Source organism: Leucopleurus acutus (assembly GCF_964270905.1).
Source record: "Leucopleurus acutus genome assembly, chromosome: 13".
Taxonomy (NCBI): domain Eukaryota; kingdom Metazoa; phylum Chordata; class Mammalia; order Artiodactyla; family Delphinidae; genus Leucopleurus; species Leucopleurus acutus.
In genome coordinates, this window is record NC_139155.1 from 59,821,817 (window position 1) to 59,846,125 (window position 24,309).

The window sequence follows — 24,309 nt, forward strand, 5'->3', positions numbered from 1 at the left end:
CAGGACTCCTAGTTTCTGCAGCTGCACTGCCCTTGGGGTCCCCGCCCCTTCCCTCTGTGCTCTGCCATTCGGTGTGCACCCCACACCATCCAGTCCTATCAGGTAGTTAAAGGCTGATGTGCACAAACAAGGCCCCCGGGCTTTGGGGGTCATTCTGAAATTTTCAGAGTGTACCTGGATTGATGTGGGTGGGAATCCCAGTTTCAAAGTCACTTAGCCTCCTAAGCCTGGTTTTCATCATAAGATAGAAACATAGTTGTGATGCTGAGTAAATGAGCTGGTGCATGTAACACACGCCTGGCCTGAGGACTTCTCCACCTGCCTCATTTAATTGTCCACCATCCTTCTCAGCCCGCTTCCCAGGTCCCCTCACTTTCCAGCCCAGAGCCCTCAGCTCCTTTGCTGACAAAGCAACGGTACTTCGCTACAATCCTGCTCGGTTGCATCCAACTGTCCTCCAAGGGCAGCCCTGTCGACCCCAGTCTGATTCAAAGGTCAGCTGATGCGTCCATGACCCACCGGCTCCTGTGCCAGCCCAGCCCAGGCCTGAAGCCCACCTGAGCCCCTGCTCTGCACCAGGGAGCCTGTCCCCCTGCCCAGCCCTGTGTGACCTTCCTGCCCCAGAATCACCACCAGGAGCCACAGGCTGCTCGCGGGCCCTGGGGTTCCCGTCACTGCCTGGATGTCTGCACTGCTGGTTTCCACCGGCCTTGTGGATGGCAGGGAGCCACCCTCAGAATATAGTAATATTTTTAATATATCTAGAGTATTTTATAACTTTCCCTCTCATTAATTGGTATGGAGCATGAGCTCTTTGTTTACGGTTCTTTACTGTTCATGTTCAACATTGTCCTGTTTCTCGGGAGTTTTTTTTCCTTTTTTTGTGGTACGTGGGCCTCTCACTGTTGTGGCGTCTCCCGTTGCAGAGCACAGGCTCCGGACGCGCAGGCCCAGCGGCCATGGCTCACGGGCCCAGCCGCTCCGCGGCATGTGGGATCTTCCCGGACCGGGGCACGAACCCGTGTCCCCTGCATCGGCAGGCGGACTCTCAACCACTGCGCCACCAAGGAAGCACTCTCAGGAGTTTTTGTTCAATAAATAGAGTAGATCCCTCCACTCTGGACACTGATGTCTGTCTGCATCTGCAGGAAGCTCAGGGGCTCCCTCTGGACTTGAACTTTTGATACCTGGGCTCAGCTTTCTAGCCCACTGGGCCCACCGCCTCCAGGCCCCCTTCCTCCCTCCCTTCCTTCCTTCCTTCCTTCCTTCCTCCCTCCCTCCCTCCCTCCCTCCCTCCCTCCCTTCCTTATGGCTGCGGATACCTCGTCACACATCAGGCCAACCCACCTCCTCTCAGACAACCAAACACTTCTTCCTAGAAGGTAGGCTTTCAGTCTAAAAGATTGCTCCCTAGTTGTGTTTTTAATGTCTTCTTCTACTACTCATAAGGTCTGAACCCACAATTCTTGTAAAAATTTCGCATGTTGTCTCAAAATGGCTCCCATGTGTCCCTTCCCCACTCAGGTGGCACTAAGTCGCCCCTACTGGATGTTTCACCCAGAGGACCTGCCCCCCTTATTCCTCCCGCCAAAGTCACATCCACTCTGCACTCCACCACTGCAGGAAGAAGTACAATCTCTTCCTGACGTTGACTACTGTAGACATACATCACTGGCTGACAGTGGTCTGCAAAAGGTTTCCCTTGTGAATCCCCAAAAGAAGTTTGAAAAAATTATGTACCCCCTTTGAACATTTTAAGTTGCTATCTAAAATTTTCATCATAGGTTTATATACATTTATTTGTTAATAGGAGATAGGCGATATTTAATTATTTTCTAATATAAAAGGATTGATATAATGAGAATAAATATTTTATGATGTGCAATAAATAGAGTTTAACCACCTTACAGATTAAAGCACACCGAATCTGAAAGAAAACACATGAAACTTTCATCCATGGTTTGCATCCAGGAAAACCTGGCTGTCCTACAGAACAGCCCAGTTCCAGTTAAAAGAACAGGTGTTACCAGCCTCTACCACTTTGGATGTCCTGAAGTCCAAGCATCTCAGGATGAACCAAAACACCCCATTTTTAACACCAGATTTTTCCCTTTATATAAGTATGTTTCATAAGGGAAGGCAGGAAGCACTGTGAGTTTCCAGGGTCCGTATTTCAGTCCATCCCTTGGTTTCACACCTGCAGGTCTTTTCACCGGGGCAGTGCCCCACAGTAATATTTAAGATGAGTGAGGGCTTTGTCAAGTTTGAGAGAGACCACTGTTCCTGGAACTCCTCAGGGAGATCAGTTTGGGCAGAGTCCATAAAGCCGCTAAGTGTCTAGAAATTACTACTTTGGAAACTACCCATGTCCCCCTTGAAAAATCTCCTTGTGTCTGCAGAGGTGTGCACATCTCAGTTGAAGTTCAGGAGTCCCAGGATGCCGACCTTACTGCACTTTATATGTGAGTGTGGAGTGTTCTTGCCTTATACAGCCACAAGCCTCTTGAAAGCAGGGGCTATATTTCTGTTACCACTTTTGCATCCCTCACCATCCCTCCCAGGGTGCCTGGCACAGAGCAGGCTAAGTGCTCCCCCGTGGATGTGGGTCGCACACTCGGATTCCCACCAGGGGCCAGGAAGGGGATAAGAATGAATGAAGCAAGCTCAGAGGGGTCTGGGCAGGGGGTCATCGCAGGGATCCCAGGGAGGTGGCACCTGCAACAGCAAAAGCCGAGACTGGAGACCTGGTCCAGGCACAGGCTGTGCAGGGCCACATTTGCCTCATTAAGGAATCTGGGTTTTACTCAGTGGAAACCCCTTGGAAGCTTTTTAAGCAGGAAAGTAACGTTTTGTAGAGGCAAGCTGTGGCTGAGATGGGGAGAACAGGCTGGGGGAGCCCCAGGGTGAGGCTACGCTGGTCATTCAGGGGGCACGTGGCTTGGCGGGGTGGGCGGTGAAAACGGAGGGAGTAAACCAGGATGTGCTGGGTTCTGGAAACGCTCGGATGCAGGGGGGGTTGAGGCCACGGAGAAGGGGCCTTGGGAGAGGACGTGCCCACGAACTTGGCCTTTATTCTATAGCAGCGGGACCATGGGAGGCTTAAAAGAGGGAAATTGATCTCACATAAAAAGGCATTTAAAAGGGTGGTTTTTGGTGGTTGACATGGCTTTCCTTCTCTTCTCCTCTCGCCGGAATCGTGATGACTTGTACACACACACCTGTCAGGTAGGGCCCTTCCCGGTTCCTTAGATGCTTACCTGGAGGCATTGTGACCCGTGGGGTTAGACCTCACCCCATGGACAACTTTGCTGACCTCTCTCTGCCTCAGTCTCCTTTCAGTAAAATGGGGGAAGAGTAGCACCTATCAGATAAGGTTGTGATTTTTAAATTAATGACATAATACATGTAAAACACTCAAAAGAGACCTGGGAAATAGTAACAGCTCAAAAGAAGTTAGGAATTATCCTGTTTACAGTGGAATACCAATTCCTATCTGTACCCTTTCTTCCCTTCCAAAAACTCTCATACACCACCATGAGCTCCAAAGGACCTTGACTTCCTGTGGCTCTAACACAGAAAACATACTATATAGAAATGAAAATGTGAAAAGAAAGGAGGGGTAGGAGTCATCTATCAAGGTTTGAAATTATGATTTTTTTTTTTTTTTTGCGGTACGCGGGCCTCTCACTGTTGTGGCCTCTCCCGTTGCGGAGCACAGGCTCCCTACGCACAGGCTCAGTGGCCATGGCTCACGGGCCCAGTCGCTCCGTGGCATGTGGGATCTTCCTGGACCAGGGCACGAACCTGTATCCCCTGCATCGGCAGGCGGACTCTCAACCACTGTGCCACCAGGGAAGCCCTGAAATTATGATTTTTAATATCTCCCACTGCCCATGAACTAGAGAACTGGTCTTCCACAATAGAGCCATCCTTGAATGTCTTTCACTTACCCTTTTCACGGCTTTTCATTGTTTTCATTCTGCTCTAGTTCTCTCTGCCCTTTGTTGTTGCTGCTTCTCCAGGGCTGGGTGGTGTAAGAACACCCGTCCAATATACAAACTACCAAACGTAAGGTAGATAGCTAGTGGGAAGCAGCCACATAGCACAGGGATATCAGCTCGGTGCTTTGTGACCGCCTGGAGGGGTGGGATAGGGAGAGTGGGAGGGAGGGAGATGCAAGAGGGAAGAGATATGGGAACATATGTATATGTATAACTGATTCACTTTGTTATAAAGCAGAAACTACAATTTGCTAATTGTAAAGCAATTATACCCCAATAAAGATGTTAAAAAAAAAAAAAAAAAGAACACCCGTCCACACGTCTCTGCTCAGCAGAGAGAGGTCTGTACGTGCTGACGATCACCAGGGAAGTGGGATGTGGTCCTGGCCTGATGCTATTGAAATTTCAGGACCTTACCTTTTAAACGCTTCGGTCCCCCAGGGACAGCTGCTGAGAATAACCTTCCCGCCTAGTGTGCCAACATCTGTAAATGCATGGCCACAGTAAACATGGGGCTCGCACGCAGCCAGCGACTGCAGAAATCAGATACCTTCCGGGGCTGTCATTGCAGCCATTCATGCCAGAGGGAGCGGGGTTCACAGCATCCTTTGCCTGCTGTTTCCTTGTCTTAGGAGTTTATCTGTTTGTCCCCCCTGAGAGCAATCTCCAGTGACCTCTCCGTGGATTATTCTCCCCATGCTGAGGGTGTTTTCCAGCTTTTGGGAGACAGACATCAAAGGCTAGGAATACATCCCTAGCCCCTCCAGGCGGTCCTCCTCAGGTGATCCTCCCCCAGTTTCAGCCCAGCGACAGTATGGGACTGAGAGTAAGCGCCCTGTGTACCAGGCACACATCTGGAGACTCTCGGTGTTGGCTCACAATGGCCACGGTCATCCGACGCCACCAGGAGCTGCTAAAACCACATGGTGTCAGTGAGGTCACCCCGCCCCAGCCTCCAGTGTGCTTTTTGAGTTTGTTTGGGGACGTGTACCTCTGAATCATAATGTATTCAGGTCTCAGGAAATAATTTGAAATATGTTGAAGAGAAAAGGAAAACAGGATTGACAAATTTTGCATTTGTCGATGAAATGCAAATTCAAGAAATCCTTACCTTTGGGTTCCTGCCTTCTTGCGTGTTTCCCCCTCAAAAAAAAAAAAAAACAATATTTCAATGAACATTCATGAAAATATCTTGAATCGTCAGCCAAGATAAGACTCTCTGGTGCCCACCCTGAGCAGCTCCATCATTGAATTGCCCCAGGTGTGGGAGGAGCTGAGTGGTGTGCAGGAGGGGCCCACGCTCACATCCAGCAGCACATGGTGCCGCCCAGGAAGGAGGCAAGGGACAAGGAACAAGGAAGATCAGGGCGGAACTGCACAGGGAGTGTCGGGGAAGGAGGCTGGGGGACCTTTTCCAGCACCAATTTTTTTCTTTCTCAGATCCACTTAGAATAATCTTTGTGTTCACATTCATTTTCAGATCTTAGCCCCAAACTGTTTTAGTTCTTCTGGATACCTGTCCTAATTTTAGCACTAAAAAGACCCTCACCTAATGCATTCTTCTCTCCTGATCTTTTTTTTTTTTTTTAGTCCAAGTTAATGGGTAAGAAAATCAAGACTAAATGATGATTTAGTGATCATTGTCATCACCCAAGTGAGCTTCTAATTCTTATAAATGCCCTTTATTTTAAAGATAACCCAAACGTGGTTAAGTAAACATTAAAAAACCTGTGTCACCTCAACTACCACTTTGCCCCTCAGTAAAATGGCACAGCCATGTTCCCAGATAATATTTTATGAGGGAAGTTCCTTCTGAATCAGAAAGAATTGGGATTTCTTGATTCAGAGAGCTGGTATACGACTTAGACTATTCAGTAGATTCAAAACCTACGAATCTCGGGTGTTCCACAGTTCCACCGCCGTAGGAGACCACGTGACAGGTCGCAGGTGCAGCCGAATGCCCCGATGCTGAAGGTCTGTGGTCCTTCCCCAGGAGACCCAGCCCCTGGCCCCGGCCAGTAAATGCAGAGTCTCTTGGGTTAGGACATCAGAATTGTTTAGAAGCTCCACGGTGATTGTAATATGCAACCAGAGTTGAGAAACCACTGCCTTCGACGGAGAACAGTTAGTGGAAGCCAGGATCGCACTCTGGCTCCGGATCATGGGTTGAGTTAAGATTGGAGGCAAAGCCTCGGGGCAGGGGGCCTCAGAGGAACCACCTGCTTAGTGGTTGGGACCAGCTCCTGCAGCACTGCCCGGCGGCGCTCTGTGGACTGGGCGACCATCACGCTCATCCTGAAGAGGCTCCTGCAAAAGATGCCCCCCTTTCTATGAATCGGGAAGGAGTAAAGGCAATGTGCTTTCAAGCTTCTACAGATAATCTCTGAAATATGTCAAGAAACGGACTCATAGTATCTGTTAACATTACTTAATATTTTTATACTTAATATAATAGTAAATAATGTGGTTTATCCTGATGCATACAGACTTGTTCATTCATTCGTTTATTCATTGAACTGCTATGTGCTGGGTATCCCACAGGCACTAAGGAAAGGGCAGTAAACTGCAACAGCCACATTCCCCACCCGCCCCCACCCCCCGGAACTTGAGACAAGTCATCACAACAGGGTCTGAAGCCAAGAAGGGGCAAGTGGGTTGCACCTGGGAACTTGCCCCCAGCCGTGAATGTCTCTGTTGGGCACAGAGGGGAGAGGGGACTTTCTCCCTGAAGGCACTCGCCGTCCGCCATGCTGACACATCTGATTCATCCACGGTAGCCCTTGTCATCAGAACTGTTTCTAGAAGTTTCAGAGTAGGTGGCACAGACCTGTGCATCTAGCGAAGGAAGCAGAAAGTGTCAGCCCTGTGTTTCAGGGTCACATTGGGAAGGCTATCTGTTTGCACAAAGATGGACTCAGGGTATTTTTTCCTTGTGAGTAGGTAACAAGCTGTTAAGTACACAGCGGAGGCACCTCTCTCCCCGAAAGCTAGAAGCATAGTGATTGATGGAATCCGCTGTTTACTTGTGCCCCCTGTAACCTTGCCTGAAGCCACTGAAATCTTCAGCCTATGCCTCAGGAGAATGGCACGCACATGCCGAGGGACGGGGCCAAATGGCAGGTGCCGCTTCATGGTGGGCAGTGTGCAAGGTCCCATAAGGGGACTCGACGCAGAGGCTCAGCGGTTGGAGGGGTTCTCACAGGGAGGGGAAGAGTGTAGCCATGGCAGCAGGAGGAATGATAGATGTTTGCATTCCAGAGAGGAGGGAATGAGGCTTGACAGTGAGGAAGAAGAAGAAAAAGTACACAGGAACCAACTGGTCATTGGTCAAGAGGAAGGGGAGATGCCTGAAGGCGCCCCCGGCAGTGCCCCCATCGCTCGGCCAATGAGTGACCGTTAATAAATATCTTTAAATGCAACTTGTTTTTTTTGTTTTGGTTTTGGTCTTTGTTTTTGCAGTTTCAACTCTTTTATTACCTTGGGCTTTAGAAGGTTTGAGTTAAATTCCTTAATGTTCATTTTATAAGGCAAATGAAGGCTACAAGTTCTTCTTCCTAACCTATGGCTTAACCTACTGATTTCTGCAAAATAATTTATGGAGCAAGCTTTCTGTTTTTACTGATCAAATTCTATACTCAATGATAATATATCTCTTTAAAAAAAAACTTGTCATAGAAAATTTCAAATATGTACAAAAGTCGACAGAATTGTATAATGAATCTTCATGTAACCATCACCTGGCTTAAAAATTGATCAACTTATAGCCCAAATTGCTTTAAATATACCTCCAACTTATCTCCCTCCATTCCTTATAATATTTTAAGGTAAAGGCACCTTGTTTTGCTCTGACGCTTGGCTGTGTGTAAAATGCCTAAGTGTGCGTTCATTCCACGAATCCTTAAAATAACCCTGAGACGTGTTCCTGAAATCAGTATGTAGATAAAGAGAGATGCAGACACTAAAGGTCTCAGTGACCCAAGTAACTTGCCTCAAATCACACAGCCAGTTCAGAGCCAGAGGCAGATCTCAAATTCTCATGTTTGAGCTCCAGACCCAGTGATCTGCAGTGTCCAGATACAGCAGCACAGCTGTCCCGACCCATCCCTAAACGCTCGTCTGAGTCCCCGTGTAACGTGACTCTCCACGCCTTTGAAGTTGTCTTTCTCTCCTGTCCTCACATGTCTGCTGGTCGTATAAAGAGTTATGCTGTTACATGTAGACCCTCAAACATGCATGGGCATGAAGTCGAGTTTGGGTTTTTAAAAAATCTGCATTAAAAGCAAGTTTAAGTTCCAGCTTTCCATACCTATACAGTATCTATAGCATTGGCATTTTGTAACCCATTTTTTGCCTCTTTTTCCCCAGTCCATAAAAAGAGCTTTTGAATACTAAGATCCCAAAAGCTGGGGCAGCAGATCCCAGTCACGTTCAGTGACAGGAAGTACAACTGCTTGAATCCAACTCCTCTCTTGCTTGAAGGAGTCAGGCGAAAATTTTAAAAAGGATTAATTTGGCAGATAGCACAGAATAAGAAAAATATTAGAAACAAGAAAAGGCCATTTTTCCTATGGATGCTCATTTCATTCTATATACCGTTTCCCGGGGTATCTGCCAGTCTTTAGCGGGAAGAGTAATGGTACCCATTTCTTTTTTTAAATTTCACTCTTGAGTATTATGGAGATAAATAGCTAAATGATGAAGAAATACCTTTCTTTCACGGCAGTCGTTTAAGAAGGGCAAAAGAGCTCAAATGCAGATACAGTGGATGACACGAAAAAATTCAACCATGAGTGAAAAATTCAGTATTTCTAAGGGTGTCGTTTTAGAAAGAATACCCTCTCGCATCAACACTAGAAGGAGAGCTCTGTCCACCTAGAAGAGTAAGGGGACTGCCTGTGGCCGTCCATAGATTTCTTTGCAAGCCCCAGAAATTTTCCAGTTGCAAACTCACAAAGAAAACAAAAGTCTCTGCTGTGTTTTGCTGCAGGACCAATGCAAGAGACCATCTATGACTTCTGGAGGATGGTGTGGCATGAAAACACAGCGAGCATCATCATGGTGACCAACCTGGTGGAAGTGGGGAGGGTAAGTGGTCCTCTCCGCCTCCTGGTCATTTGTTCCTTGCTTAGCCAGCTCTGGAAGCAGTGTGTGTCCTTCCAAAAGTATCAACTACCACGGCTCCTCCTCTCGCTTGCTTATAAATTATCAGTAAACATAGCCTGAATTGCTTTCATTTGTTGTGATAGCAACAGACAGAAAAGGCACTCGAGATTTAAAAGCAGTTGTCATCCGGCTATACTGAGCGCACAACAACACAAAAACACGGCGGAGCATGCATGCTGGTTGTTGGGTGTCAGAACACGACGGGAGGCCCCAGGAGACAGGCCTGCATTCCCCACCTCTGGGAAATCCACTCTGAGAACAGCCAGCAGGCCTGGAGTCAATCCTGGGCTTAGAAATCCAGCATCTCCTCTCACTTAGATTTTCCTTTCCTCCCTTTCCTGACCTGTAAAGTGGAGACGACACTCCGACCCCCTCCCCACCCACCCACCCCCCCCGCCACCCCAAGGTCTTGGGTTACTTCATCTGTATTGACTACGGAGGAGCTATTTTTATTTAACCAGGAATTTCTTAAGTAATTAAGATCTCGGTCGTGGGATGCGACAGGATTCTTTGCAAAGGGAAATTTTAAAATGAGCAGATACACAGGGTGCAACTGCTTTGTTGAATAGTGGGCCCAGTTCTGTGGTTCTGCTGGAGGACCCATTACTTCTCAGAGAGGTTGACGTTGTGAGATCTACCCTCAGCCTAGAGATTAGCCTTGAATTGAGATATCGGGGCAGAAACCATAAAGGGGTTGTTTCTTAAGATTAGCTGTCGGCCGTGAAAAGAAAGGAAATCCTGCCGTTTACAACACAGATGCACCTGGAGGACATCACGCCAGGTGAAATAAGCCAGTCGCAGAAGGACAGAGACTGCGCAATTCCACTCAAAGGAACGATGGAGGATAGTCGAATCTTAGAAGCAGAAAGTACAAGAGTGGTTGCCAAGGACTGCAGGGAGGGAGAGGTGGGGGGTGATGTTCAGTGGGTATGAGGTTTCAGTTATGCCAGATGAACAAGTTCTAGAGATCTGCTGTACAAAGTGTACTTGTAGTCAACAATAGGCCTCGCGTACTTGATTTGTTAAGAGGGTAGACCTCACGATAAGTGCTCTTAATACACACACACACACACACACACACACACACACACACACACACACACACACACACACACACACACACACACACACACACACGGGCATGCACCAAGAACAAAGGCACACAGGAAACCACAGGAGGTGGTGGATATTGTCTATAACCTTGGTTGTAGTGATGGTACCAAGGATATCTGCAAGTGTCAAAACCCATCAAATTGTGCACATGAGGTTTTTTGTACATCACTTACACTTCTTCAATACATCTGTTTAAAAAAATGGATTTTCAGAAGGTATCAGGAAGCACAAACCGGGAAGAAGAGAGACATTAAGAAGTGGGAGGGGGGCTTCCCTGGTGGCGCAGTGGTTGAGAGTCCGCCTGCCGATGCAGGGGACACGGGTTCGTGCCCCGGTCCGGGAGGATCCTGCATGCCGCAGAGCGGCTGGGCCCGTGAGCCATGGCTGCTGAGCCTACGTGTCCAGAGCCTGTGCTCCACAACGGGAGGGGCCACGACAGTGAGAGGCCCGCGTACCAAAAAAAAAAAAAGGTTTTGTGGCAAGACTAATGAAATTGACAAATATCTGGCAATCAGAAGAAAGGAAATCAAAAGTAACAAATATTGGGAATAGGATACATTTTTTTATCATAACAGATGAGTAACAATAAAGTTGAATATTTAGATAAAGTAGGTAATTTTCTTGACAAATATGATTTTCCAAAACTGACTCGAAAAGAAACAAATTCTGAAGAGACAATCATTATTTAAAAAGTGAACTATAGTTAAAAAGTGACCCATGGGAGCTTCCCTGGTGGCGCAGTGGTTGAGAGTCCGCCTGCTGATGCACGGGACACGGGTTCGTGCCCCGGTCCGGGAGGATCCTGCATGCCGCAGAGCGGCTGGGCCCGTGAGCCATGGCCGCTGAGCCTGCGCGTCCGGAGCCTGTGCTCCGCAACGCGAGAGGCCACAACAGTGAGAGGCCCGCGTACCGCAAAAAAAAAAAAAAAAAAAGTGACCTGTGGAAAAGCACTAGTCCCAAACATATTATAGGTATATTCTGCTAAATAAATAGTCAAGGAATGGGTAATTCAAATCTTATAAAAATTATTCTGAGAAGAGAAAAAGAAAGACTACTGCCCCATTTTATTTTAAGAGGCTAGTATAACCTTGATATCAAAACCAGAAAAGGACATAGCAAAAGGGAAAATTATAGATACCACAAATTAGGAAGAAATGAATATACCAACAGATCAAAAAAGAGAGCCCAGATGTTGATGTAGGCATTTGTGGGAAAATGTGTAATTAGTGGGAAAAGCATGAGCTTTTCCATCAGTTGAACTGGGACATTTGATAATTCATGTGGACTAAAACAAAAAGCCCATAAATGAATACTAAATAAAGACCAAAAGTTTTAAACACTTTAAAACTTTTAGAAGGAAATATGGGGGGAAATATTTATGGCCTTTGTTTTAAGAGTGTTTCAAATATACCAAAAGCTCAACACGTTAAGAAAAGGATGGGGAAAATTGACTATTAAAATGTAAAATTTTCTGTAGAATAAAGGATATTAGTAAAGTGACAAGACAAATGGGGAGAAGCTATGGGCCCCTTATGTAAAGCAGAAAAGCTTACAGAGCACTAGTTTACATACTAACAGTGTAAAAACCATTTCCGTCTCTCAATTCCCTGTCTCCTGGGAGACATCGAGAGCAGGGGAGCTGGCTGAAAGTGGGGCTGGGGGGGAGTCGCTGAGCTCCCCACCACCAACCCCTCACGTGGGCGGTGGAGATGTCATAACAGGGATCTTGTAAAGATTAAATGAGTTTCTACGTGTCAGGTGGTTAGAGAAGTTCCCACCCCATTCTGAGGACTACGTAAACATAGATATTAATGTAACCCTTACATTTTCTCCAGCAAAGCTAAGACCTACAGTGGTATCTATAAATTACCTTTTTTCACCCCAAATCAGTATTTTGCTATGAAAGCAGTAATGACCACTGGAGAAAAAAAAAAAATTCAACTGCACCAGAAAGCAAGCTCCTTTCAGGGAGGAGACAACCTTACAAATTTTTGGTCTCTCTCTCCTGGCACTCAGGAAATGCCCAACAGAGTGAATGAATGCGAATTCTTCCCTCTTAGTGTTAGAGAGTAGTTAGCATCTGCTAGGTTAACTGTGAGACAGCTAAGCTAAATATTTTATCTGTTTCTTCCCCTGAAATGTATGACTCATCCTGAATCTTCACTCGTCTCACAAATACTTGTTGACTGCCCCTAGTATGATAAGGAGCAAGAGAGATGTGGAGACGGCTTTGCACAGCTTTGCTTTCCCAGTAACTGTATCCCTTGAAAGTTATTTACCAGGTTTTACATCTTTGCATCGGAGCTCACTTAAAATAATCCCAAGATAAATTATTTTGAAAAGTAGATAATTATTAAAAATAACAACTACTACTGGATTTTTTTAAAATAAAGGCACACGTGTATTTTTTGCTTATTTGAAATTCCAAAGTGTGCTCTCTCAGGACTCAGTGACTGTGTTACCAACCAGGGTTCTTGGCCTCCTTAATCAATAGAAATTGATAAGAGGCCAGACAAGAAATTCAGGCCAGGCTTTATTGGGGCCTGTGTTGCAGCAGGGGGAAGCGAAAACAAGCAACAGGTTCCCATGCTTATTCCCGAGGCAGGGCAAGCTGGTTCCTTGTATGGGGTGAGGGTAGGGGTGTGTCCAGGGGTCGGGCCGGAGGCGTGGCTTAGGGGATTTGCCCACTCCTTTGGTGGTGGTGTGTGCAGGGGGCATGTGCCCTGTTTTTGCTCCTGGCTCTTCAGAAGTGGCAGTTGAGTGTTTGGGGTCTTTTTGTATCTTTTGTCCAGAATTTGCCCCAACTGTACATGCACACAGTTATTTTTAGTCCCTTATAGTTTTTTTGTATTTTGTTGCTTGAAGACACGTGTGTCCAGGTGCAAGCACTGCAACAAAGGGTCCCAGGTCCCAGCCTGTCTCAACTAGAGGTGAGCTGTTTTCATATGATAAACGCTCTTCCTTTAAGGAAGAATCAGGACAGCATGGTCTTTGGCTAACAGGTCAAAGGGAGATTGCGCTATAAAACTACTATAGTAAAAAAGCTTCAAACACCAAAGCCTGTTGGACATGGCACCTTTTGCTGGAATGCAAGTTTCATTCCGAGTTACCTGCCTTGGAATAATAGCAAATAAAAAGGCCAGGCAGTGGTGGTCTCTGTTCCTTCCATCAGGCACTTGGACCCATCCCATACAGGGTGGCCACTGTTGATATTTTTGATGGAAACTATTCTTTCTGACAAATAACCGTGGACACTTCAGCTAACAGTGTGCAGCAGAAGAGGGGAGTCAGGGTTCAAGTTCAGCCATAAATGGAAACCCACAGGCTCACAGAAATCCAGTAATTTTAGGTCTGGTAAGCCTACTAAAACAAAAAATCCTTGCAAATCCTTACCCGGTTTGTGGGGATGTGGCAAGCTCTGGAGAGTCCTCCCCTGTTACCATCAGCCTCTTGGACCAACCTGTCTTCAATTAGTAATGCACTTAATGGCATCTCTCCTTGAAATGTCTGGTGTGATTTGGGGATGTTGACAAAAGGTCACATGCCCTTCGGGAAAAAGTCGAATCTTATTCCAGGCTGTTTCCCATTGTTCATCCCGCACATTTGTTGAGAGATGACGTTTCCATTTTCCATGGTTGGAAACAGCAGCAACAAACCACTGAACAAATGAAAATGACATGGTTTTAAGGGGAGCAACTAGCTACTTACCACGTTGAGCGCAAGCACGCAGTGTGTCCTTCATGAATCAGGCATGAGCCCGGGAACGCTGTTTGTTTACACAGACTTGATTCATTAAGTCAGAGCCGGGCAGCTTTCCCCAGACTTCTGCCCTGCAGCGCTCCGCATTAGGCCGCTGTAATTGCTGGTGTTAGAGCTGCTGGGAGGCCTTCCCTGTCGCAGCACCTGTGCAGAAGACTCAGACGCTGCACTTCCCTCCAGCGGGATCCCCAGTACATCTGCCAGGACCTGTCATTATCTAAGACTTCCTGGTCACCCCCGTGCGTCCCTCTCAGCCCGTGTGTTGTGGGAAGGGACCCTTGTCAGTTTCCCTGGCACCTGATGACAGCTGCACACCTGGCATGTAAATTGCGCCAGATGTGCTGTGATTGTTTTCCCTCTCTAATGAACCCGCCCGAGGGACGCTGAGCTCTTTATCCATCGCCTGTTTCCCAGGCACTCCCATTGACACGGTTTCCACAGAGCCTCAGGACTCCATTGTGTTCTACTAATTCATCTGCCAAAAGCCTTAGAACCAAATCTGGGGGCCTCCCAAAGGAGATTTTTTTCCACTGGTAATTTAAGCTAATGATTTCTAAACATATTTAGTCAGTTTTATGAAGGCCTCATTAGAATGTGACTGTTTATTAAAAAGCCAAATGAGGTCTCAGAGTCATGTAGGAAAATTATCGTTGAGCTGCTCTGAATAGTTCTGATAACAGGTGATGAAGGCTTTTGGAGCTAAGAAAAGTAGAGACCAGAGATGTTACGCCTCATCAGTGTAAGGGATGCGAGGGGGCCACCTAAACAGATGCTTTAAAGGTTGTCATTTACCCAGAGGGGTTGGCCTATAATTCCTTTCACAACGTTTATCACTAAAAGGATAACAAAAGAAAAAAGTTAAAAATGAACACTGTTCGTCAGAATTAGCTGTCAAATTCACATGCAAGGAAGGTATATTAAGATTTCAAGTGCACCTGTCACATACAACAAAGAACATTTGCTTTTCTACAAAAGCCACCAGATCCAGGATCAATGGAAGAAGCAAGAGAGAAGCAAGATTTTCCCCTTTATAATATGGGGAAATACTGTTTAATAGTAAAAATAACATAGGTAATGCCTAACAGGACAAAGTAATAATATTTTTTACAAAATTTCTTAAGTTGTTCCAATTTGTACATGAAAGGGAAGAGACAAATTCTTTTTGAAGACATTGCTGACATTTTTCTGTCTTGAACTCTCACGATTGCCTTTCATCGATCTTTTTTTAATGAATTAAATATTTAAGATTGACATTTTGTGACCTGGGTAATTATAGCCTTAACTTTTGATGAATTTATACTCATTCAATAAGTATTCCTCTCCATTTTGCTCTACCATCAACCATTTCAGCGGTCATATTAATGTAGCCGATTCAAGCCTTGCCTCTCCCCATAACTTTAATACAAAACTAGGAACAAAGAGGAAGTCTGCACTGTGGCCTGTGACGATTCCCACCCAGGCCACACCACATTTCACGTCACCTCCTCCAGCACATCACCCAAGAGATGAGGCCCTAACTGGTCCTGAGCCATCAGCAGCAGGAGAGGGGCCCCCTGCCAGCCCCTCCCTCCACGAAGCCAGATTTCCAGTACAGAAGACTCCATAGCTGCCCTGTGAACCTTTGAGGTTTTCTCGGCCCAACGGTCTCAGGTCCTCTTTGTAAAAAGTTAGAAAATCAACCCAAGAGCCTGATTTGTCTTGTTCACAAACTAACCCCAAAGTGGGCTTTCTGATCCCTTTTCAGCACAATGTATGCAACATTTAATGATACACTTACTGTATCCAGGGCACTAAGAAATACAAAGGTATTTATAATTCACTTGTCCTGGAAGAACATAAACTATGGTATTAGGGAACATTCAAACCATCAGCTATAATACACGTAAGTCAGAATGATGGTGACCCTAGTGAAGGGACTGAGTCTGCCTAAGGGAATCTCAGAGGACTGCATGGAAGAGGTAGTGAGGAGCTGGACTTAAATGGGAGAAGAGATTTTAAATGGCAGGAATGAGACAGAAACCACTTGAGGGAAAACAGAGAAAGGGGAGTAAATGAAAGATCGGGAAGGAGCGAGTGGTCTGACGCAGGTGGCTGGAGCCCTGATGGGGAGGTACTGTGAACCCGGAGGCAGGAGGCTGGTTGAGGTCTTGTCCGTAGGGGTCTGAAATGCCTTTCTAGGAGGGCAAAGGAGGAGCAGGGAGTGGGGGGTGTGCTTGTGTGGTGTACGGAAGGCATGAAGCTGCTGCATCCTATGTCCTAATTAATGTTGTTGAGAGACAGTTCTAGTGGCCGCTAGAGAAAGGTTTAGAAGGGTTACAGAAGGGCATGAAGACAGGGTAGGCCAGAGCAAGACTCGGTGAGGGACGTGGTGGGCTCGGGCTGTGGAAGGGGTGATACCCACCCGGGTCCTTGGACTCTGTAATCAATCGAAATTGATAAGAGGCCAGACGAGGGATCCAAGCAAGGCTTTACTGGGGGTCGTGCTGCTGCACAACGGAGAGAAAACAAGAAACAGGTGCCCTTGCTCGCTCCCTGAGGCGGGGCGAGCTGGTCCCTTAAATGGGGTGAGGGTGGGGGCGGATTGGCGGGTGGGGCCAGAGGAGTGGCTTAGGTGGTCTGCCCGCCCCCTGGGTGGTGCCGGGTGCTGGGATCAGCCCTGCTTTTGCTCCCGGCACCTCAGAAGTGACAGTTGGTTTGTGGCCTTCTTGTATCTTATTGTTCATAATTTGCCCCAACTGCACATGTGCAGTTATTTTTAGTCCCTTACAGTTTCTTCGTATTTTGTTGCTGGAGGAGACATTCGTTCAGGTGCAAGCACTCCAGTAAAGGGTCCCAGGTCCCAGCCTATCTCAGTGGCATTTGGAATTTATGGGAGACACATAATTTGGGTGTTATTTGGGGATGCTGATGGGGGCTTGAATATGAACCCAGATTTCTGCTGGGTTGTGACTCGGATTGATGTAAAGGCTATTAACCAAGAATGAGTATCCCTTCCCTTCCCAACCAGGGAAGGAAAGAAGAGCAGTTTTAATAAAGCCGTAACATGATTCATCAATGTATTTGGGGCATGCTGAGTTTGAGACTCTGAATGAACAACGTGGGGCTTTCCAGGAAGAGGGATGCGTGAGCTGAAGACACAAACTATGAAATGTGAGCTTCTCCCTTCGTTTACTGAGCATCTACTATGTGCTAGGCTTTGGGCTAGACTGGGGAGGGCAAGATGAAAAGACCTGGCACAATCTAAGAGAAAGACAAGCAAACCAGAAAAGTATGATGTGAAGTGATGGCATCCTCGGCAGAAAGAGCGAGAAGAGGGCTGAAGACAGCCCTGGAAGATGTCTATATCTAGGGGCGGGGCGGGGGGAGGGGAAGGGCTAGAGATGGAGTCAGATAAGAAGAGCAAGAGAGATGGGGCATAACCACGAGACCCAGAACCGTGACAAGTAAGAGAGGGTGCAGGTGAGCAGCGTAAGGGAAGCTGCAGAGAGCGAGGTGCATGGGACTGCAAGGGAGGGTAAGGAACACAGTATATTGAGCACCTGCTCTGTGCCCGGTGTTCCCCTCAATGATTGAACAAGCCTTACTTCCTTAATTATCACAGCTGCCCTATGAGATACAAAGAGTCCTGTTTTCAAAATTAATAAAGTAAGGCTCAGCGAGGTTAAATGCAGTAGACCCTTGAACAGTGCAGGGGTTAAGGGCACCGACCCTTCGCTCCATTGAAAATCCGCTTGTAACTTGTAGTCAGCCCTCTGTCTGTGCGTGTTGTTCCTCCATATCCAAGGCTCCACACCCGTGGACTCGGCCAACCTCAAATGGTATAGTACCGTAGTGCTCGTATTTAGTGAGAAAAAAGAATCTGCTCATCAGGGGACCCACGCAGTTCAAACCCATGTTGTTCAAGGGTCAGTTGTAATTTGGCAGAGGGCACAGAGCAGAGCTAGAATTTGAGTCTTAAGTCTGTCTAGTTCCAAAGCCCAGGCTGTCTCCACAGTTCCCCAGGACCTCCCTGTGAACAACTAAGTGTAGTGTTGTTAACCAAAACTTCAGAAACAAGAGACCTGATTGAAATAAAGAGTTTACTGGGGGTTTGTTAGGACTGCAGCCCGGGAGACACTGACTGAAGAAAGACTTGAATTGTGGACTACAAAATGGGGGAGGCTTATAAAAGCAAAACCTGCATGGTTCCATGGGCTGTTTATCAAGAATTACAGTCGGAGCTGGAAAGGAGTGAGGGTGCCGATGAAGCAAGGATTGGTTGGGGTCTGAAATGGTTGCATAGTTACAAGAGGGAAGCTTGTAGCTTGCAGCTGGCAGGTATGTTTTAAAGATGGCTGGTGTCCTTGAGTTTGGTATGGTTCACAGGAAGTTCAAGCTCTCAGTGGTGCAGGGACGTGTCTGAGCCGGGTCCTCAATGGCCGCCTGCCTCCATCTCTGTTTGCCTGTACTGTGATGGCCCCATTATAATTTCACTTTGTCATCAGTACCTACCAGGTTGCAGTGTGCCATAGAACCAGGACCCCAATGGCCATGGAGTAGTGGCTACACGTGTGACAAAGGCATTAGTGTAGCTTGTTCTTGGAGAATTGAATCCAAGGAAAGAGATGAAGCAGCACCTAGAGGGAAGCAGGATCAAGATGTGATGATAGAGTTGGTGTGTGTGTGTCTGTGTGTGTCGGGGTGTGTGTTTGCCGCTGTGTGTGTGTCTGTGTGTCTGTGTGTTTGTGTGTGTCTGTGTAGGGTGGATAGGAGCATACCTGGGAGTCTGAAGAGAAGATAGAATTGGAAGCAGAGACTGAAGGTCCAAGAAGAGAAAGGGGAGAGATGGTCATACTAAGTGAGGTAAGACAAAGAAAGACAAATATCACATGACATCACTTATATGTGGAATCTTAAAAAATGACACAAATGAACTTATTGACAAAACAGAAACAGACTCACAGACATAGGAAACAAACTTACGGTTACCAAAGGGGAAAGGGGGAGGGATAAATGAGGAGTTTGGGATTAATAGATACACACTACTATATAAAAAATAGATAACCAACTAGGACCTACTGTATAGCACAGGGAACAATACTCAATACTCTGTAATAACCTATATGGGAAAAGAATCTGAAAAAGAATAGAAATATATATAGATATGTGGAGATATATAGATACGTATGTGTGTATATAACCGAATCACTTTGCTGTGCCTGAAACTAACACAAATTGTAAATCAACTATACTTCAATTTAAAAAAAGAAGAGAAAGGGGGAAGGTGACAGAGGAAAATCACAGAGCAGGTGGGAGGGGACCCCCTCAGTTACTAAGCATATGCTACACACCAGCCAGTGTGTACACACACAAGAGGCTGCGGCTACAAAGGCATTAAGTGTATGCCTGTCCACAGCAATGGGGAGTCAAGCAAGGTGATTAAATCCTATGATTAAGCCTTTGCAGAGTGCTGCTACGGTAGTTCAGAAAGAAGGTGCCTCATCAGACCGGGAGTTGGGGATGCAGGGTTTGTCAATAAATGCTTCCCAGACAAAGCGGTGCATGGGCCTGAGTGTGGAGGGGCAAATGGGACTGAACCAGCAAAGAAGGCAGGGTGCTCCAGGCAGAGGCAACCACAGGACCCCGAAGGGACACTGCAGCTGTGCTCAGAATGAACGTGGGGAAGGGGGAGAGACTGAGGCTTTGTCGTAGAGAGGCAGGTGTGCACGTGAGGAACTGGGCCTCTTCTTGCGACCAGCACAGAGCCCCCGAAGGAGCAGTGAGGGAGCGACGTGGAGAGAGGGTCATGATGGAGATGCTACAGAGAGGAAGCAGTCCCAGGGCAGGGAGAGAGCCGCTGGATTTAACAAGGAGAAGGTCACCTTTTGCCTGAGTGGTTCAGAGGGATGACCTCCCAGAGTTCTCTGACTGTATGCAACGGGAATCAACTCAGGCTAATTTAAGCCAAAGGGACATTTGTTGGAAGAGTATTAGGAGCTCAAAATGTTACTTTGAAGAATAAGACTTGCACACAGACAGGAAAGACAGCAGTAAATCCAGAGGGCCAGTGATCGGAGGGGCCCACAGCCAGACAGCCTGGCCAGGGTGCAGGGGCTCAGAGGACGGGTGCCAACAATTTCCAGGCTTTTTCCACTGTGTTCAGAATTCAAATCACGAGGACAGAGCATCATCTCCCCCCGGTCGGTTCTCGTGCTCATCCCTGGCCGTCCTGGGCCCCTAATTAACAATCCAAGAGGAAGTCAAGGATGTATCGGGAAGGATGATGGATGAAATGGATGTTGTGACAGAAAACAGCATGACTCCCTACAGATGGTGGGGACGGAAGGCAGTCCGCAGGGTCGAGGCAGGAGTAGAAAATCAGGAGGTGTAGACTGAGTTTAAACTTGTCAGAAGCTTAGCCGAGAAAGGAAGGGAGAGACATAGGGCTGTAGGCAGAGGAGCGTTTACAATCGAAGGATATTTTACAGGTGGAAGACCTTTGACAATTGTACGTGTTAAGGAAAGGACCAGGAGAGGGAGGGAGATGGAGCTGTTAGAAAGTGGACAGCTGAGGAGGCAGGAGAGGATGCATCCAGAGCGCAGGTCTTCAAGCCAGCAGTAGGAGGGGAGACGTCTTTTCCTCTGAGCCTAGAGAACAGAGACAGATGAGGATGCAGGAGAATAAATGGGACAGAAACACACGCAACAGATTTGGGAGGGTACCCGCTCCGATAACGCAGGTTTCCCGGATGAAGACAGGAGCAAGGCTGTGGCCTGAGCAAATAGCTGTTTTAGGGCGCCGTCGAGAGCACAGGTGAAGGCTCAGCCAGAGGGGGAGCTGGCGTGCTCCTCTCTGAGGAGAAGGTAAGAGGGGGAGAAAGACAGAAGCAAGGCTCAGTGGTGGCAGCTGGACCCGGGTGCACGGGGATCCTGGGATCCTGGGAGCCAGAGGCAGCTCCTCCCAGAACTGACTGGGCTGTGAACAGGTGACCACGAGAGGGACGTGATGGGCTTTACCCAGTGAGCTGGGAACCAACCAGTTCTCGCCCCCAAGCCTGAGTTCACACATCCCCGACAGGAAGGGAGATTGGCCCAGTGAGCTGTAAAATTCCACGTTTATACGAAGAATATGGCTCTTTGTTGATTACATGTTGGCTCAGAGATCCATTTGAGTAACGGATGCATCATCAGCCCAGATGTGCCGTAATCCACGTGGCCTCAGGACCCCCCCGGGCACCCACGGTGTCTGCACTGAGTACCAGCAGCAGGAGAAAGCACAGAGTCTGGGTTTTGTAAAGGGAGTGATTCAGTACAAAGCCACGAGTGTCACTTCCTTGGGAGAGAGCCATCCACTCCTATTTCTTCTGCACTATTATACACGGATTTTGTAGAAGACCTAGAGCAGAACATTGCAGCGTGATTAGGTACCCATGAGACGAATTCTGCGAGGTTCCGTCTGTACATAATTTATGCAGACCGTAAAAGATGCAGTCTATAATTTGTAGACCTTTTTTTGAAAATGATCTAATCTGACTACAGATTTGGAGAGAACATATTCTTTTCAGAAGTTCTCAAAATTGCCTATAACGATCCACTGGTCTGTCAACTGGCATATCAAGCAATCTTACCTTCTGAGCACACTTCCATCCTTTTAACCGACGCTCAGCAGTACCGCCTCTGAGGCAGGCAGCACGAAGCGGGTCTTCGGGGGAAATGTGGCCCCTTGCAATCATCTAATAAAGCTATCCATGCGCAGCCCATCGTGTTCTGTGTAACCCCATGTGTGATTTTTGCATCTGGAAGAAGATCCCCTTGTGCACAGAAATAGTTACTTTACGCCCAAAAAGTTAATAAAGAATCATCACCATCACTTAATGTTCATTAATCCAATTTGGGTAACCAGTCTGTTTAACTGCAGGGTAAACTGTGGTATAAAGGATATGCACAAACAGATACCATTGTGAAACAACTTCGTTTAACTAGGAAACACTTCACTGACTACTAATTTGGGTGGCAATTGTGAAAAATAGGAGACTAAAGGAAAACAGATCCTCTCAGAATAAAGCAAGGAGAAAACCACGGACCTTTCTTCTTCAGTCTCCCTGAAGGCTTATCGAATATTTCACATTAAACACTCAGTACTGCCTTTTTATTTTTTTATTTTATCGAAGTATAGTTGATTTACAATGTTGTGTTAATTTCTGCTGTACAGCAAAGTGATTCAGTTATACATATGCATTTTCATATTCTTTTCCATTATGATTTATCCCAGGATATTGAATATAGTTCCCTGTGCTATACAGCAGGACCTTGTTGTTTATCCAGTCTATATATAACAGTTTGCATCTGCTAATCCCAAACTCTCAACTCATACCCCCAGCTCCCTCCCCCTTGGCAACCACAAGTCTGTTCTCTATGTCTATGAGTCTGTTTCTGTTTCGCTAAGTACTGCATTTTAAAGCTCAAAGTAATGGGGCTTCTTATAGAAAAGGTATCTGTAATGCTAACCCCAACTTCTGTAACCTTTATTCTCATGGTGTCCCTGCAAATAAGCGTGTGTGTGTGTGTACATGCATGCGTTTTTTTAAGGCTATTCCCCTCCCTCACACTTGCTTACATGGGTAACCAGACTAGATCTCTCTCACAACTTCCACACTTCCTGTACTTGATAAAAGGTTCTTCCCAAATGTACGCATCACACACACACACACACACACACACACACACTCTCTCTCTCTCTCCCTCTCCTGCTCACACATACTCACCTCAGTTTCAGAAATGTTCTTTGCCTTGTCGGGAACAGCAGGCTGTTTGTTCTAAGTGCAGACCATTGTCTCTTTTTTCCTGAATTCTGCATGAGTCGACACAGTGAATTAATGAATTTCCTGGGGTGGAGGCAGGACCAGTCATACCTTTTTCTCACAGGCTCTGTTTCTCTGCCGTTGCCATTGTTGGACACCTTAACCCCTTGGAGTCTGTCCACCACTCCTGTGACTTTGCTGAGGCACCTGCAGCCAGTTAAGATGCGGTGCTCAAGTGACCTCGTACCCTGCTGTAGGTGAGGCCAGGGAAACAGAAGAGAGGCGCCCACCTTCAAAACATTCACCCTGCAGTTATAGAGGAGGACACACCATCAGGTACAAGAAGGAACTAAACACCCTTGGGGACCGTTCTGCCCTCCCAGGCCACAGGCCTCCGAGAGCAAAGACTAGGGTATGTCATCTGTGAATCCCACAGGGTCAGACACATAGAAAGTATTAGGAAGTCCTCAGTGAATGTTTCTGAAGAGGTGGAAGAATAATTACAAAGGAACAGATAAGCTGGTGCAAGATAACGACTCATACGAGGGAAACTTCTTTTCACTGCTCCCCTTCGCCTGGTTCTTCCACTCGGGGAGAACAGACTGCAGGCGCGAGCCACCCGTGTGTGTGTGTGACGTGGTCCCCTGGGCGCCAGTGAGGATCACGACAGCTCTGTTTGTGACGACAGAGAGGAGGCTACATCTGGCCTCCCCAGTCAACCCTTTGGTATGATGTTCTTGGTAACTCAGCCCAATCCATCCTGTCCCTTTAACAGAAGGCAAAGTCATTTTTACTCAAAGATAGATGAATTATAAACTAGGCTTCTTAGAGGATTCTTTCTGTGTGGTGAGTCAGCTGATGCTTTCTTATGGGCCATCTCTCACATGGCTAGGATTGAAACATGTTTGTGGGTCTGCAGAGAACTCGCTCTCCTGGTCCCCCAGGTAGTGCGAGCTGAGTGCAGATCAGCTGTTCAGTATTCTCCAGCTGCACCCGCGGAGGTGACTGTCGGGTGCCCACATTCGGTGCCCACATTCATGGTCACCACCGTCAAGCCCCGTCGCTTGCCTCCTGCAGACACTCGTGCCGCTTTGTCATCGGTGCCCGGCCGTGGAACATCCTCATCTTCATCTGGGTCTGGGCTTCCTATGTATCCACCCCTCTACTGGCCTGGGCTGGGATCCTCACTGGCTCACTCTGTCGCCTCTCACTTTACCTGCCATGTCTCTGGGGTGCATGTAGGTGGTCACCTGCCTTAGTGTCGTGAAGCCCTTAAGAGGGCAGGGGCCTGGACGTGGCAGATGGACAGGTGCGCTGGGACAGACGCATCACAGCCCCTGTTGCACGGGTACCTTCCCGGGCCGCATACATCTGTAATTTCTTGGCAGTAGAATCGGATGCAATATGGGATGGTCTCCAAGCTGCCAGAGCTCCTCTTTTGCTCCACTCACATCACTTGAAAATTGAGTTCTCTGGGAACTCCCTGGCGGTCC

At 47.2% G+C, this 24,309-nt stretch overlaps 1 protein-coding gene across 3 annotated transcripts in view; it reads left to right on the forward strand.

Annotated features, from left to right (window-relative positions):
• Positions 1 to 24,309, forward strand: part of PTPRM (protein tyrosine phosphatase receptor type M) — a 752,167-nt gene that overhangs the window by 681,959 nt on the left and 45,899 nt on the right. For all 3 annotated transcript variants that reach the window (XM_082853409.1, XM_082853410.1, XM_082853411.1), the window contains one exon: positions 8,989 to 9,086. In XM_082853409.1, the coding sequence (XP_082709535.1) occupies positions 8,989 to 9,086 (98 nt within the window). The remainder of the gene's footprint in view (positions 1 to 8,988; positions 9,087 to 24,309) is intronic.